The following is a 16378-nucleotide window of genomic DNA, read 5'->3' as shown; positions in this document are numbered from 1 at the left end:
TTATTCTAGGTTTCTCCGATTCCAGTGAGGCAGACAAAACAGAAAAATAAGGATGTTTATTAAACTCATTTCTAGCCCACAGCTAGGGCTCCTATTCAGCTCTGTGAGCCACCGTCCGACCTCATCCCCATTCAATGTGAATGACATTAGAGAGGCCGGGCCACAGGTAGATCCCATTGATCCCACAGTAAGGGGTCCCTCCCACGGCCACTAGAGATAGATACACTGCTGGGGATAAAGAGGGAAAGCATTGGATTAATACGTTCCTCTACACCCTGCCTGGACCCCCTCATTTCCCCCCAACCTTGCAAGACCATGGGCCAAAGGTGCCTAGTACCATCTTGTGGGGTATCAAGGGAAGCCCCTTTATTAGACCCCAGACCTATGGGAAAGGGATGCCCTTGCCTTCTTAGCCATCCCAGGCCTCGAGGCCACTGAGGTAGAAGGGGGCGGGGCCAGGCCACTCTAATCCCCCTTGTGGGCCCTGCTCTGGGCTTGCCCCTTAGGGAAGAAGGGGGCTTTTGCTGGTACGGGAGGCTGATACATCAGCCCGGACTGGAATGCTGCAGTTCTTCCCGAAGCCATGAGGGCACTGGCTGTCCAAGCCGGCTCAGCAGCTTCGACAGCTCCAAATTATGGTTCCGGAAAAAATCCGTAAGAAAAAGGCGGGACTAACAGGAGAAAAATGAAGTCAGAAATGGTAAGGAGTGGACAAAATCAGAGCTTACAGGTGGAAAGGGATACCCTGTCCCTGGCTTTGCTTACCTCAGTGTCCATATCTGGGTACTTCCGGCCTTTGCTCTTGCCTAGACAACGAGTCTTGCCACCTTCAAGTCCCTGGCACCAGAATCCCTTATCTTCATCAAACCTGCTCAACAAGAGGCCATTAGGTGACAGACAGAAAAGAAATCCAAGCCTCATAAATGTACACTACCTCTCCCAGCCCAGAGGGACACATGTCTCTCCCTGCAAGACAGGGTAAATCCATGGCTCTTCCAAACAGACACGGTCAACCTGCTTCCCCATTTCCCCCCGAGTCATCCTCCCCTGGGTCATGCTCTCCCACCTGAGGGTCCGTGTGTAGTTCAGAAAGGGTGTGATACCCAGGAACTTCTGGATGCTCTCCATTGAGGCCGCTGGGTTGGTACGCAGTTCTTGCCCATCCACAATCAGCAGCTAAAGGGACAGGGATGTGGTTCCCTCTGTACTCCTTAGAAGCCTCTGGGCTGAAGGGAAAAGGAGCGGAAGGGGACCCCCATGTGGGCTACTGGGGAACTGTACCTGTCCAGAGGGGTAATACGTCAGCCAGCGTTGCAGATGGGTGGAATAGTAGCCAGGGACAAGACAACGGTCCTGTAGGGAGCGAAGTGCCAGAGGGGCGTGGGAGGAGGCCGAAATCACCTGGTAGAAGGTATAGTTCAGAGCAACTGGGTCTCCATGTGCTCGCTGATGCTGAAGGACAAGGAATAGGAAGGCAAGGAGTTGGTGACTTGACAGCATTGTTCTGCCCTTGCCCTTGGTCTAGTGAACAGACAGCCTAGGCACCCCTCCCCAAGGCACTAGCTTACTTTCCCTGCCCTCATTCCTTTCTGTCTCTCTAGCAGTCACCACCTCTCTTAAGTTCTGATGTGTGCCTAGCTTCAGGCTCACCTGGTACCAGGAGTAGGCCCTGTCAGCAGGGTTGGTGAGCACAGTGATGACCTTGGCTCGCGGCAGGAGGGCAGCCCCCCGACGTGGTACAACCTCTGAGTCAAAGTAGGTGGCACTTTTTTCAAACAGGAAATCAGTGCTGGCATTAGAAGGGACAGGGAAGAAATCCATGTACCTAGGAAGTAGTAGAGAGGAGGGGCAGAGAATTCGGAGTGAAGGGGCCAGACATCTGTGCTGGGAGAAGCTGGAATGGGGTATTTTAGGGGAACGGAGTGTCCTGAGAAGCATTCCAGGTCTCACCAGTCAATGCCCTTGTGGTAATTAGGGCCGCTGAAGAACTGAATCTCCTCAAAGGTGCTGGGGCTCGGGAAACTGCTAGTCACAGCTGGGTGCAGGCTCAGGAAGAAGTGAATAGCTGTGGTCCCTAAATGGGAGAGAAAGTCCAGGCCACTGTGGGAGAGAATCCACCTCAAGAACATCAGCTTGAAAGAGGTGAGAAAATAATCACTCTGGGTGGTAAAATACCGTTTGGCCAAACTAGAGCGAGAAAAGGAAAGCCTGAGAGAGGCCCAGGGAAGGGTTAAAATGTTACTTCTCAGCCTTGATTGTGCATCAGAATCACTTGTGGGTCTTTCAAAAAAAAAAAAAAACTCAACAGATGATTCCGATATATAACCAGGTTAAGAATCACTCAAGGGACTGGATTAATGAGGGGTGGGTATGAGAAGAGAGTTCCTTGGCCAAAGAATTCTTTGGGTTTAAGGCAAGGCAACAGAAGTTGCCTAAGGATGATTCACCTGTCTTCTGGGGTCCCACAATGAGGAACTTGGGGAGCCGATCACAGGTTTTCTCTTTGGACCAGATATCTTTGTGCCTCTTGTCGTCACAGGGATTCTGAAGGTGAGGCCAAGAATCAGATAATCTTTTCCTCAATGGCCACCCCCATCACGTCTCTAGGTCAGCCTGAGCTCCACCTATACCTGCCAAAGGGGGCTTCGCTCTTGAGGGAAGAGGTCAAAGTACTTCTGTGCGAGAGGGACAGGAGGAAGGGTCTGTAGGCGCAGCCGTGTCCAGCACTGGAGAAAGCGCACCAGACTCTCAAAGGTGTACAGGCCCAGCCGATCATTTCCATAATTAGACAGATGAGTCATAAAAATGCTGATCTGAAAAGGGGTGCCTGCATGTCAGATTTGGAGAGCCTACCCCACTTCAGAAGTGGGCTTGGTGAGCAAAAGTCTCAGTATGCAAACACTTTGGCTGTCCAATCTTCTAGCCTTTCCTCTCGGCACCTTACCGGGTTAAGCAGCACTGTCAGAAAGAGTTCTCCCCCTCGGATGCTCCGGTCTAGTTCGCGAGAGCCTCCGGGATACTCATTATAGAAGATCGTGTGAGTGAAGAGGCCACACGTCTGCCGTGGCAGCACCTGAAGGGAAAAGAACAAACAGGGACAGATGAGATTTGAAAGGTAGAACGAGAAGTAGATTAAGGACAAAAGACCTGAGGCATTAGGATTCCCTGGGTTTGCGGAGGACTCAGTCTGAAGTTACAGCAACAAAGCTCTTGCTATGTGCATCATGACTTTCCATCTCTCTACCCCCTGTTATATGGATGAACCTGGACAATGCAGGTTGGAGGCTGTCCAAATGTGGGAGTTTGATTCAAGTCTGTATTGGGAGTCCCTCACCATAATGCCATTGTGAATGAAGCCACGGCGGTAGCGGGCAGGGCGGAGATGGGGATACTCCTCAGTGCTGGTCACCTGGATGCCCCACACGGATTTCCAGGCCTCATAGAGCTGTGTGTGGATGGGATACACGCCGGAGTGGTGGGGGGCCACAGCGTACCCCAGATCCGTGGGAATCCCATGCTCCTGGGAATGGCAGAGACTCTCACCAGGACCTGGTGAGGTTTGGGGAGTAGAGGGTAAAGAGGGTGGGGATGCCTCCACAGAAAGAACAATGGAAAGGGTAGGGAGAGGGTACCCCATTAGGGTAAGGTTGAAAAGGAAGCATCATCTTTGGGAGAAAGTACAGGGAAGAGATCCAAGGGTCTCACCAGAGCAAACTGTTTGTTGAGCCTCATCTGGTCAGCCAGCACGGAGCGATTGTGGAACAGGTGTGGCTGCATGTGGCTCCACATGTGGGGGAACCACCAGAACTCTTGGCGGTGCTTCAGCAGCATGTCGTCCCCTGCATCCTCCTCCTCTGTCCCTATGACCACACACTGACCACTGACCACAGCCGGTCAGCCCCTGTGCCCTCCTTTGTTCTGTAACAACACTGACCACTTTCCATCCTTGGGACAACATTGCTGACCTCTGCCCACCTAAGACTGTCTATTTTCCTGATTGCCAACCTGCCCTCCAGCCGCCCATGCTAACCTAAGTTCATACCCACTGCTAGCTCCTCACAGCATTCGGACCCCAAACGTTGCCCCTTTTCTCCAACCTGTCTGCCCAGGAGCATGGACAGTGAAGGCACAGATCAAACGAAGACTGACATGCTGAAGGAGCAGGGGGATAAGCTCACCTGTATGGTAGAACTTGCCCGAGAAGCCCAAGTTGAAGGTGAAGTTGGGGACTAAGGTCCTGAGTTTGTTCTGGGTGGTCAACAGAGCCTGGGAAGAGTAGCAGGGACATGAGAAATCAGGAGACTAAGAAGGAGAAAAATGAGAAGTAGCACTCTTCTTGCCTAGAAAGGGCAGGGAGCGTACCTATGACAAGCTCAGGATCAAGGAAGGGAGTCTGATAGGACAGAGCTTGAAACAGCTTCTAAGGAAAGATATGAGTCAGGAAAAAGAAAGACTGACCTCAACATCAGCCACCTTCATGCGGGTTCCTTCCTTGCCCACAAAGATGTCATCGATGTCTACCAAGATGTAACGGTCAAGGTCCAAGCACAGGCGCTTGCCAGTGAGGTACGCAACAGCATCGACAAAAACGAGTTTGTGAAGCCAGAAGGAGAGGCCATGGCCAAAGAGCACCCGCTGGATGCCATCGTGAAGCCCCAAGTCCTGTACCACAGTGGGAAGCCGGGCCCGGCGAGGCAAGGGTCCTGGCACCGGGGGCTCAGCTGGCCGAAGGCTGGCAAGAAGCACTGGTTCATATGTGCTATGATTGGATTGGAAGATGGTCCAGTCATCACCGGGCAGTGGACCCGGCTCCAGGCGGCTGGGGCGTGTGAGATGCAGTAGTGGGGCAGAAGGATTCACCTGGTAGTCCTGGAGCCCCAAGTTTGAATGTAGAAAAAGGGGAAAGCCCTTGAGCTGGGCACTCAGTAAGCTATGCTCATGGGCTCGGAAAAAGCCAATGATGCCCACACCATACTCCACACAGTACCGGTCTAGCAGTTCCCGACTCCAGGCATCCAGGTTGACATACTTGAGCAGGTTCTCATAGATGACCAAGACATACCGGCCACGGGTATGATCAGTGAGTGTGGGCATGTCCCCTCGGCCAGGTGCCAGCTCAGTGCTATAACGAAAACGGCTAGACTCCAAGATGGCCACAATCTCCTGCCCCAGCTGTGAGTATGCGCTCTCCACAAACACAAGGACCACGGGTTCAGTTCGGGCTGTCTCTGGCGGCCTGGGGGGCCGGGGTGGGACTGGAGGCCGTACAGGGCCAGGGCCAGCTGCCCCACCACTACTGCAGTCTCCCAAGGGCAGGGGCAATGGTTCCTTGGCCTTGGGGCTGGTGGATACGTAGTAAGCCAAGAAGCCCATGGAGCCCAGACTGAAAGCAATCAGCAGCAGTATGAGGCGGTGCAGCTCCAGCTGCCGAGCTGGGCGTACCACCTTCCACAGCTTGAGCATGGCGTGGGGGGGTGGTGTGTGCGGCAGGGATGGGGACCACCTTAGGGGATGGGAGGGAGGAGTTCTATAGGCTGAGGCTCTCTTGGGAGGGTAGAAGGATATGAAAAGAGGGGAAAGGGGTTCCTGCAGGGTCAGTTCCCTGAAAAGGTAGAAACAAGTCCCCTTAGTATAGGACAGGGGAGGTAGAAGGGGCAACAGGGGGCAACTGGACAGAGTCCATTGGTCTCAGGTCACCATGGCCCACTGGCCCATGGCTTCAGGATGCAAATCTAGCCAGGCTCCACCTTTGGTCCTGGCTGAGCTCCTCACATCAGAGGTCAGCAAAGTTCACAATCTCTGCCCTCACTACCTGTAAGACAGAGAAATCAATGGGTTACTTCTCTCTTTGAAACTGTGTCATTAATCCATTCCCCTCTTCACCCCATTTCTCTTACCTCCTGCTCACAGGATGGTTTGTTCTCCAAAAAAAAAAAAGCTCCTGTAGAAGAACAACATAATCTGAGTCTCATACTTCAGCTTCACAGCCTGTTCCCTTTCTTAGAATACTGTCTAAATTCTCCTCCCTGAGCTAAGCTCAGAATTGAAGCAGTATATCCAAGGTCTAGAAGGGAACACATTTCCCATCGACAAGAGGCCAAACAGCCTAGGAGGCTGAAAATGAACCTGCTCTGAAAGGAGTTCCCAACCCGTGTCAGAGCAGTTGGTCAGCCAGCAGGAGCTCTGTTCGACCTATGAAGAAGGGACGGAAAGCCCCAGAAGTCCCGTGCTCCAACGAAGTATCAGATAAGAGGAAACTCATGTGTCTGTTCATCTTCGTCATCTATCAAACCCAACACCACAGGCTAACAGCACTAACGAACTTGCAGTCAGGTGGACACTATGGTGGGGAAATTCAAGAGGGAAGAGAAATGGTGCTAGCTAATCATTCTATGACCTTCCAAACCCAGAACCTGGGGATTCTCTTTTCCACTGCTTGTGAAAAATTACCCATCCCTCCCCTTTACCTCACTTGTGCCAGTGTCAGGAGGGGTGATAACAATGTAGCTCCAGAGCAGGCCACAGCACTGGCACCTAAGAAACGCTAGAGAGCTGAGTCCAGAGTTTGTCTCCCTATCCACTCCAGTTCTCTTTCCTAACTTAGCCTAGGTGGTAGTACACCCTCACCCCTGAACAGCTCAGAAGGGTCCTGAGCTAGCCTGGAGAGACAGGAGGGATTGAGTCCTGCTACAAAAACAGAGCGAACTGAATGGGGCTGGATGACAGAGAGCAACAGGAGCTTAAGTAGTATCCAATCAATAATAGAGAAGGAGTAAGAACAGTCGGATCAGAAAATAGTTTTAAGGAGACCTAATTCCGGAGACTTTTTTCCTTAAGTAGATAGACTATTTCTAGAAGCGTCACTCTCCCCACCTTAGTCACTTGAAGTAAGGCCAGTGGCTGGAGATCTCTCTCTACCACACATCCCACCCCCCGACACATACACATACACATCTCCGGGTGATTAAGCAGAGATGGGGTCCTTCAGAACTGAGAGAGACAACTTAAGAATAGTTCTGCTTTAGCCTGGGTAAAACTAATCGGCATGAAAAGAGAGCTGGGAAAGGATCAAAATGGTGATGGGAAGGCACGAATCCTAAGAATTAGAGGAAACTTTTTGGGGCAAACACAGTAGTGAGAAGAAGTCACTGTGGGGAAGCAGATACTGGGGGTGTATCACCCACGAGGTCAAGAATAAGAGTTAACATTTACTGAGGGCTTACACTTTGCCAGACATTCTTCTAAGAGCTTTCCATATATCTAATGCTCACACCGGCCCTAAGAGATAACTAATATTCCCATTTTACATATGACTAATTTGAGGTCCAGAGAACTTAGTAACTTGCCCAGGATCACACAGCTCAGTCAGTGGAGGAAATGGGGCTCATCGTCAGGCCTGTCAGGCTCCAGCCCTGGTCTTAACCACTGCATTTTAGCTTCGAACCTAGAAGAAGCAACAAGATTTAGGGAAGGGGTGATGAGGGAGTACTGGGGTGGGAGGATAAATGCTGAAACGGGACCGCGGCGGGGAGGGGGCTAAAGGTGCGGGAAGCAGGAGGAGAGCAACAGAGAGGGGGCTGGGGAAGGCGGGGGTGTGGGCCCCGCGCTGGGAGACCGGCAGTGCAGATGCAGCGGGAGGAGGGGGACCGAGCAGCGACACGGGCGTGGGGGGCTGGCACACGGGGGTCGCGGATGGAGGGCCCTGCTGGTGGGAAAATGGGCTTACAGGTGGGTATGGAGAGAGTCGGGCGTGGAGCATTAAAGGGAATGGGGCAAGGGGCGCGTGGAGGAGTCTGAGGCGACATCGGGGCGGGCGTCGGGCTGGGGGGAGCCCCGAGGGGAGGATGAGCCCCGTGCGGAGAGGACGAGCCGAGGGGAACGAGGCCATTGCCAGGGCGGCCTGCGGAAGGGACGGGGGAGGGGAGCGCAGGCCGCCCCGAGGGGCGGCCGGGGACGCCCCTGAGGGCGGTTTCGGTGGCCACACTGAGGGAAGTCTGTGAGGGGAGAACTGCGGGGACCGTAGCTGGGGGCCACACTCTGAGCGGGGGTCCCCTCAAGGGCGGCTCACCCGGCGGACTGGGCGGCGTCCCCGCTGTCCCCGGGCTCCGCCACGTCCCGGGGCTGCCCGGCTTCCCTGCTCTCGGGGCCTCGGGCTGCGTCGCGGCGGCTCCGCCATCTCCGAGCGAACGCTCTGCCGCAGCCGGGCCCAACCACCGCTCCCAGCGGGGGGAGGCGGCGCGCAGCCGCTCGCGGCTCCACTTCGGGTCCCCCCCCGCCTCCGGGCCGGGCAGCCGCGCGGCCGAGGTGCCGGGCCGCCGAACGGTGTTCCGCAGCGCGCGGCCGAGCCGCAGCCTCATAGACGGCGGGCTCCGAGCGTCCCGGCAGAGGCGCCCCCCTCCTCCCAGCGCAGTGGCACGGTCCGCCTAGCGTCGGCGCCGAGGCTCCCGGAGCCGGGGCGGGCCGAGGGTGTGGGCTCTTCCACTCGGCCCGGCGGAGGGGGAGCCGGGCCGGCCCACTGAGGGGCGGGAGGGCTGTCCTGGACGCGGGCGGGGCCCGGGGGCGGGGCGAGACTCAGAGCTCACCCGCTAAGGGCCCGAGTTCTTCCCCGCCCCCTGCTCCAAACCCGCCTCAGCAGCCCGGGGGACTAATTGGAGGCTGGTGATTACGAGGAAGTCTTATTCTAAAATGGGCCCAAAAGGGGTGGGAGAAGGTACCTCTCTCCACCTGAAGCCTTGTAACCCAAGCTGTTAAATCTAAGCCTCTGGCCATAAGCCTCCAACAGCAGTAACACAATGGAGTGTTTAAAGGTTATTTTATTAAATATCTTCAAGGTTTCATTGTAACAAAGCTATGAAGGGTCTACCAACATTCAGAACAAACACTATTTTTAAATTATTTCTATGTCATCATGCAAAAATTCTGCATCAAATGCCTTCTCATTTCCTGTTTAAAAGGTGATTTTTTTTAATAGTCTATTGTCTATAGATGCTGACATTAGCCCCAGAAGATTAAGAATGCTAAGAAGTGGGGCTGGAGCAGCCATATGAAGCTATGGGTCTTAATGAACTCTAAGACCATTTGTCTTCAAGCCAGCAAAACCAAACCCTGTGGTGAAGGTGTCTGCGTGCTGGTACTGCAGGCTGCAGGGCAGAAAAGGGTTAGGGCCCAGGGGCTGGGGCATGCAGGAGGTGCTCCGAGGAGCCTGGCTAAATCCAAGCACCAGCACCTGTGAGTCTGCTCTCTTCTCAGATGGCTCCAAGGTAAACCTGTAGCTTTGCCTCTTCTCCCAGCTCCTGTGCCTCCTTAAGGCAGTCCAGGGAGCTGGGGCCTACCCATCTATCCCCCAATAGTGCAGACATTTGTGCAGACAGGTCTGCACAGTTGTTTTGGGGGAAACCAAGGCCATGACCAATTGCTCCTCCATTATCTTCTCTGCTATCTGCTTAGAGTATAAATTTTTCCCTCCTGGAATGGAACTCCTTGAGCACAGAGAGGGACAATGAATGTAGGAGCCTTGGCTCTGGACATCTCTTTTGGGTACATGCAGGTGAGAGACAGGGTGATGCCCATGCAGATTGTCCAGCAGTTAAGTCTATACTTCAGTTGGTCAGTAAAGAGGTCTCTTTGTAGAGGATACCTCTTCTTGCCCGAGTAGTCAGGTCAATCTCAAAGACAGGAAAAGAGATGGGCGTGCAGCAAGGGAAGAGTAAGAAGGGAGGCAGCCCCGAGGGCAGCCTGAATGCATAGAAACAACCACCACTCAATCCCGCCGCCTCACTCTTCCCATCCCACAGGGGCACTTGGCAGAGGGCCCAGGCCCAGATGAGGGTCAGCACAGGGACCACCAGCATGAAAAGGCAAGACAAAGATGGCCCAAATCAGCACGGGAACAGAACTGCCAAAGGCAGCAGGGGGAGCCCAGACCAAGGCCCGGCTCTCTCCTTGCTGTTATAAGAAAACAAACACGAAGCAAAGCGGCAACCCCTCCCACTTCCCAGCTGCAAGGATTGGGCCTCAATAGCAGGGCCCACGTGCATTGTGCATCCTATAGAAATGGATGAGTCAGTGAGTGCATGTCAGACTAACACGAGGTTTCTCATCAGCTTTGTAGCGGACACACTTCTGCAGCACCAATTCTCTTCCCGTCTATACTAAATGGTACAGTACAGCAATGTCCGGGCCCTGCTTCTCAGTCCTGAGGCCACTGTTTCTCAGCTGCCTCCACGGCAGGCTGGGAGCTCCGCGTTCTCTCCCAAGTAGATCTGTTGGCCATGATGTTCTTCATCAGCCTCATTCTAGGCGTGTATACAAATTCTGAAGACGTCCATTCCTAGACCTGGGGCAGGTAGGCCACCTCAGGGGCTGTAATCACAACACAGCCCCCAAAGTTCTGTCAGAGTTCTTGCCTGGTCCCCTGAGTCCATGGAGGCCAGAGGCTGAGCTCACCTCTTCAGGGCTGGTAGGTGAGCCCATTGCTTGTGCCAGGATGGGCATCACACAAACTCCTGCCTTCTTGCTAGCCCAAGGGCTATTGGTGGTTTTAAAACGCATCACGGTATGGATCCCATTTTTTTTTTTAAAACGATCTTCTTTTCTTAAATGTAAAAAACACCTCGGTACAGCAGAGACAGACACGAAGGGCGGGCGGGAGGGCTGCATGCAGGGGCGTGCATTGGCTGCTGCCGCTTTGTAATTTAATTGTTTTAAACCTCAAACGAACAGGACTGCCGCTGTCACTCAGGCCCTCCAGAGCCACTGGCTGCGAAGGTTTGACCTCCGGCTGGGATCTCCTTATGCCCCTGTCAAACAGAACAGACATGGTAACAGAACAGAGGACAATACCCACACAGAGGAGTTCCAGAGACTTAAACACACTACATACGTGGTCAATTCTGCCTGAGAGGGTGGAGGATGGGGGAGAAGCTAGTATTTAAACATAACACTGCCTCACATTTGCTGAGCGCTTACTAAGTGCTTTACTTACAAGTATATTATTTAATCCTCACAACAACAAAGGAGGTAGGCACCACTCCTTTTTTTTTTTTTTTTTTTGGGGGGGCTGCACTGCAGGCATGTGGAATCTTAGTTCCCTAACCAGGGATCAAACTCGCGCCCTCTGCAGTGGAAGGGTGGAGTCTTAACCACTGGACCACCAGGGAAGTTCCTCCTTCTTTCCTATTGACAGCTGAGGAAAATGGGGCTTAGGGAGGGGAAGTAACCTGTCCAAGGTCACCCAATTTGGAGTCAAGGAGCCAGACCCAAGACTGTCTGACTTCAGAGCATGACTTATTACAACCACCACACTGTCCAGCCTTCGCTACTCTTCTGGGATGGCCCATGTATCCTCCCCCAATGCCACCTCTCAACCTCTTCTTCCTCCTCTGACCCCACTTGTCCCAGCCGCTCCCCAACCCCCCACCAGGTGCACCTGTGGCTGAGCTCACTGCAGCGGTGCGGCAGGGGCCCCTGAACAGTGATAGTGGACATTGAGCCACTTGCCATCCCGGCGGTGCCAGACCCGGGTCTCCTCTGACTGGCTGGTGCGAGGCCGGCCCTGCCCATCGATGTACTGGGTAAGGCGGATGTAGGCAATGCAAGCTGCGTCCTCTCCAATCACGTGGACGTGCGGGTTCAGGATGGTGGTGTGGATGGGCTTGCTGTTCTTGGACAGGACTGTAGGGGGCAGGGCAGGGTGGGATAGGTAGGAGGGTGTCAGGCCTGGGGACTGGCATTTTCCTCCCAGCCTGCACTTCCCAAGTCTCACCCTGTCTCCAGTAACCATTCTGTGAGTCTCCAAGTCCCCATACACCTTCCAGAGGCTGGGAAACCCCATCAGATTAGTCTTGATTATTCAAAAGGAAGAGAAAGGTGTGGAACAATGATAATAGCAGCTACTGTTTTAATCAGACATTGTGCTGGGCGGTTTTACACGCATGAGCCATATTCCTTGGTCAATATTATTTTCTTCATTATAAGATAAGGAAATAGGCTCAAGGAGGTTAAAGTAATTTGTCCAAATCACACAACATTTGAACTCAGGACTATCTTAACGAAAGCCTATGATGATCTTTCTACCCTAACAGGTGGGTTTAGATCTCATAAGGGTTGGCTTGTCCCTGATTAGGGCTATAGAGCAAAATCAAGAACTTAAAATATTCAAAATTGATTTCTGATTTTAAAAAGATCCAAAGTTAAAAAAAAAAAAAAAAGTCACTAAAGCACCAAGCTCAGGATATTCCCAGGGTTCCCAGGTCCTCTGGGGGAAAACCAAAAGAAGATGGGTTGCCATTATCAGCAAACACTATGGATTGTTTAGCTTTTATTGAGATTCATATTTTACTTCAATTCAAATATTAGGGGCTACATGAGACCTTTCGGAGAGCTTCTATAAATTCTGGAATTGCTTCTGGCTGACAGAATTACCTAGATAACCTAGGGTTTGTAACTGCAGCTAAGACATGGAAATGATGGCAGTTAGTAGAGAAAACAGTGAGAAAATAAAATCCGGGGCAGGATGGGGAAGGCCCAGGATAAAGTGGGAAAGATGAGAAAAAAATAAGAAGGGGGACGGTCTTAGTGGAAAGAAAGATGGGAGGAGGAGATGAATCAGCTTCTTATCCTCTGGGACTTCCAGGAACTGTCCAGAGCATATACCCTGCCCCCCTGACCCCCAGCCAGGACTCCTGTCTCCCTCGCGGCTAGGAGGAGGACCCTAGCCACAACTTCCGATCTCACAATCATCAACAGCGCCCTGTTACTTGCTTGCACATTCTTATCCTGGTTTTAATTTCCTCTATTCTGAAACCTGCAGACACAGAGCTGAGATCATCTCAACCGGACCTCGCATAGTTTCCAATCGTCTTGGAAAGAGGCGAGGCTTAAAGAAATACAGTGGGCTTGATTATGGCAACTGGCACTGGCACTGCCACGAGGCAGCTGCAGAATGGAGGGGCAGGCGGGGCTCTGGAGGCAGCCCTTTGAAGGTGCCAGTTGAAGACCATCCTCAGGGCCCAAGGGGGCAAGCACATAGACAAGGATGCGGCAGGCAGGTCCAGTAAGGGAAAAGCGGACAACTGGGAAGAGGAGAAGGTGAGCGGGGACAGAGGCAAGGAGGTGAGGGGCAGGCAGGAGTATCTCAGCAGCACGAACCCACTCACGATTCTCAAAGTAAAACTTATGGAAATCCATCCCTTCCACGAGGTTACCGAGGGCCTCAGGCTCAAAGGAAGTGAGGCCTGGATCACAAATCTTCCTGCAGGGGGGAAAAAAAAAAAGCAGCCCGTCAGTCTTGCATGAGCATTACTCGTCTCTCTTCCCCATCAGTGGTGTCTGTCCCGCAGCAGGTTAGCTGTGGGCTGGGCCTGACAAGACGGCTGAGATCTTAGAGCCCTGCCTGCCAAGCCACTTAGCTCTGCCCTTTCAGCCCACGGCCCAGACACCACAGGCGGGCTCAATCACTGATGTCTACCTGGAAGGGCTCCCAGGCTAGGGGTCTGGTGTTTAACTCGGACACTGTGTGCAAGGCCCAGCCTTCTCTTTTCCCCTGGTCCCAGCTGCTTTTTGGGAGGAGGGAAGGCCTCAAGAGATGACTTGGGTCTCAAGGAAATAAGTCTCTACTCACGTGTAGGCCTCAAAGTCCCCATTGTTGATGGCCTCAATGAGTTGTTCTGTGATCTTAATGATCTCCTGTTTTCGCACTGTGGGGGGAAAAATATAACAATTTACCCGTGTGAGACTGGGAATCTCCCAAGTGACGGAAAGCCCTCCCCAATCCTTCAGAGAATCCCCTTGATCTCTCTGACAAAGACATCCCTGTCTTCTCTGTCTTTAAGGCCCTTTGCAGGAAGATGAGCCCACCTTTCTCTCCATTCCCCCTCTGTTGTCCATAGAGCTAACGACCCCTTCCCCACAAAGCCCGCCTTATGATCCTCTGGCCTTTGCCTCCCTCTCCATCGACAACCAGGATGCAGAAAACACTCTTGTCCTTAACAGCTGAGGAGCCTGACACATTGTGAATATTCTGCCTTCAGTCTGTGTATCTGATCCCCGGCAGGTTTAGCCTCTCCAAGAACCATCTCCCGATAGGGCTGTTTCCACCACCCACTTGCTTCTCTCACCTGAAGGGGCTCAGTCAGGTCTCAGTTACCACCTCCCCACCCCCAGCCCTCACTCAGTGGTCCAGAAGTTAGCCCTGGGCGACAGCCAGCCTGAAAGCAAAATCTAGCCAGGGATGAGGGCTCCAAAGGATGAACAGAGCCCTGGGATGGATGCTTCATTCTCTTCACCCTGCTCATCTCCTCCACAGGGCTGTTCTGGGATAAAGGATCTTGGAACTATAAACACTCTTTTTTAAATGGAGCCTCTCACCAGTGAGACAGTTCCGTTTACCGTGGACAAGCCTTGGAAAGGCTCTAAATCTCATACCAGCTCTCAAGCCAAGACATGTCCCTCAGGAAAACCAAGACAAGCTTCAGACTGACAGGCAGGCAGAGTTGGTGCCCTCAGAGCACACTCCACCCCAATCCCAAGCCAAGGGACTGCTGGTGACGTCCTGCTCTTCTAGGCAGCTCACTTACAGGGAGCGCCACTATTAGCAGAGGGTACCGCCAGGGTAAGGGAGGCCTCGTACTGAGCTCGGGCTAACCCTGACCGGAGCCCCAGGCTGGCCCAGGCCACAAGCCTTTCCTCACAGGAGCGAGAGGCTGCAAGACAAATGTGAGCATTAGAACAGCACAGCTAAGGGGCACCACTGGGAGAAGGCAGAGCAGCCAATGGTACAGCCAGGAGGTGGGGGGGGGGGCTCTACAGCCACGAGCACCACCATGGGGGCAGCTCTAGGTGAATAAACAGGAGGTGAGGGGAACCACAGAGCTCTATCCACTTTCTAGAGGCAAGCAGGTAGGCATACGTGTACACACACACACACACACACGCACACACACACACATGCACACACACACACCCCCTCTCCAACCCCACCACACCCATCTGCAGGACCTGACTGGGGCCCTAGGGGTGAAGAGGATCGTGTTTAGAAACTCTGAAAGGACAGACAGTAGGAGGGAAAGAAGCAGACAAAGGCATCCTCTACAAAAACACAACTAAAAATACAAATACAAGCTATCATTAACCCAGCAAAGCATCATACCCAGACATTCTACTATCCCATTTATTTTTCATAATGCTATGAAATAGGTGCCATTTTATCCCCACTTTACAGATAAGGAAACTGTAGCTCTGGGAGGTTAAGTTACTTCACACATTTTTGAAGGTAGTGTAGCTGGATTTAAACTCAGGCCTGTCTCACCCCAAGCTCTTAATATGATATTACGCTTAGCCTCAAGAAGCACCACATCCCGACATGGTTTCTTGACTATGGCATATTTCACCCCCCGCCCCATGCCCACTACCCGGGACCTGACTTCTGACTCCACCTTTCTTCCCGCTCGGTGCTGAGGCAAGGCCCACTGCATATCCCAGTGGCTTTCTACTCCTTCCCTCCTGCAACGATTTTCCACCCACTCTTCTTCATGTCTTTGGGCCCCGGTCTCAAGGGCCCCTGCCTGGTCTTAACAGCACCTCCAATCAGCTCCCACACCCAGCAGAGGTTGAGTTCCTGAGGCTGACCAGATGGACAGCTGGGCTGGGCTGACAGCTCTGGGGAGGGGCTGGGGGGAATCCCCGAGGGGCTTCAGGACAAGCCAGGGAGACGGAAGCCAGAATGTGCCTCCCTCACACTTACTGGCTGAGGAGCAGAGAGAAGGCTGGGGCTGCATGCCTGCAGAGGGGGCTGTTCTGTCCCGGGAGCTCCGTCCTTCAGGCACCGAGCTGCCATTCCCAGTGCGGAGCGGGGCAGCTAGCCAGCCAGTGCAGGGCAGGGCAGGGCAAGGCAGAGCAGCCAAAACAAACAGAACAAGGCAGGTGAGCGAGCAAGCCGGACAGGACCCGAGCCCGTGGCACTGAAGAGCCGGGGCAAGGCGATGCCTCGGGCTGCTGTGGACACTGGACCATGTCCCACGCCACCGCCTCTGCCAGAGAGGCCTCCCAGCTGAGAGCCCCAGGAAGGGGCACAGACCTGGGTTTGTGGCTTCCAGAGGAGCCTTCGAACAGCCTGTACAAGTCCTGGGGAAGATGTTCTAGGGGGCAAGGCTACAAGGTCAAGAGCCCAGCAGTGAAGGAGCCGCTTACTCTGCCAGCATCGCCAGAAGTGAACTGACCTGACCTCAATTCCAGCAGCCCTGGAAGCACTGTTCTTTACTGCCTTATACGTTTATGCTTTCTTTTTTCTTTTCCTTTTCCTTTTTTTTTTTGTATTACCAGAGGTTTGTGCTCCCTTATCGCCGCTGGGCATGCTCTCTCAGCTCTGTCCTGTAACGTT

The 16378-nt window shown here is 53.3% G+C and overlaps 2 protein-coding genes across 14 annotated transcripts in view; both read right to left on the bottom strand.

Annotated features, from left to right (window-relative positions):
- Nucleotides 1-36: 36 nt before the first annotated feature.
- Nucleotides 37-8393, bottom strand: NDST2 (N-deacetylase and N-sulfotransferase 2). 3 transcript variants are annotated; one of them, XM_081253435.1, is made up of 16 exons: nucleotides 8069-8392; nucleotides 7343-7444; nucleotides 5898-5938; nucleotides 4459-5812; nucleotides 4179-4266; nucleotides 3706-3860; nucleotides 3335-3520; nucleotides 2945-3073; nucleotides 2631-2813; nucleotides 2448-2544; nucleotides 1951-2074; nucleotides 1651-1825; nucleotides 1282-1452; nucleotides 1067-1176; nucleotides 766-868; nucleotides 37-671 (listed from the first exon to the last, which is right to left on the bottom strand). In XM_081253435.1, exons 4-16 carry the CDS (start codon nucleotides 5461-5463, stop codon nucleotides 546-548), a joined length of 2652 nt encoding a protein of 883 aa, XP_081109561.1. In that variant the 5' UTR covers nucleotides 5464-5812; nucleotides 5898-5938; nucleotides 7343-7444; nucleotides 8069-8392; the 3' UTR covers nucleotides 37-545. The 3 variants fall into 3 exon arrangements, with proteins under 3 accessions (XP_081109561.1, XP_081109560.1, XP_081109562.1); XM_081253434.1 differs by having other exon boundaries at nucleotides 5898-5941; nucleotides 7347-7444; XM_081253436.1 differs by having other exon boundaries at nucleotides 3335-3445; nucleotides 5898-7444; nucleotides 8069-8393.
- A 397-nt stretch (nucleotides 8394-8790) lies between these two features.
- The window catches only part of CAMK2G (calcium/calmodulin dependent protein kinase II gamma), a 55641-nt gene continuing 48053 nt past the window's right edge, over nucleotides 8791-16378 (bottom strand). For 6 of the 11 annotated variants that reach the window (XM_081227505.1, XM_081227508.1, XM_081227510.1 and 3 more), the window contains 5 exons: nucleotides 15743-15856; nucleotides 13622-13697; nucleotides 13158-13252; nucleotides 11429-11673; nucleotides 8791-10799 (listed from right to left, as the gene is read on the bottom strand). In XM_081227505.1, coding sequence (XP_081083631.1) covers nucleotides 11441-11673; nucleotides 13158-13252; nucleotides 13622-13697; nucleotides 15743-15856 — 518 coding nt within the window. In that variant the 3' untranslated portion in view covers nucleotides 8791-10799; nucleotides 11429-11440. The remainder of the gene's footprint in view (nucleotides 10800-11428; nucleotides 11674-13157; nucleotides 13253-13621; nucleotides 13698-15742; nucleotides 15857-16378) is intronic. The other 5 variants (XM_081227512.1, XM_081227515.1, XM_081227514.1 and 2 more) reach the window with 1 other exon arrangement.

Source organism: Mesoplodon bidens (assembly GCF_964165515.1).
Source record: "Mesoplodon bidens genome assembly, chromosome: 1".
NCBI lineage: Eukaryota > Metazoa > Chordata > Mammalia > Artiodactyla > Ziphiidae > Mesoplodon > Mesoplodon bidens.
This window is presented reverse-complemented; position numbering and strand designations above follow the sequence as displayed.

Bases quoted from the DNA above. Each gene is read 5' to 3' on its own strand.
- NDST2 (XM_081253435.1), bottom strand. From the start codon at position 5,463: ATGCTCAAGCTGTGGAAGGTGGTACGCCCAGCTCGGCAGCTGGAGCTG. The intron at 2,814-2,944 runs GTAAGGTGCCGA...ACCCCTTTTCAG, and splicing joins TGACAGTGCTGCTTAACCCG to ATCAGCATTTTTATGACTCA. The intron at 869-1,066 runs GTGGGAGAGCAT...CTTGTTGAGCAG, and splicing joins AACTACACACGGACCCTCAG to GTTTGATGAAGATAAGGGAT.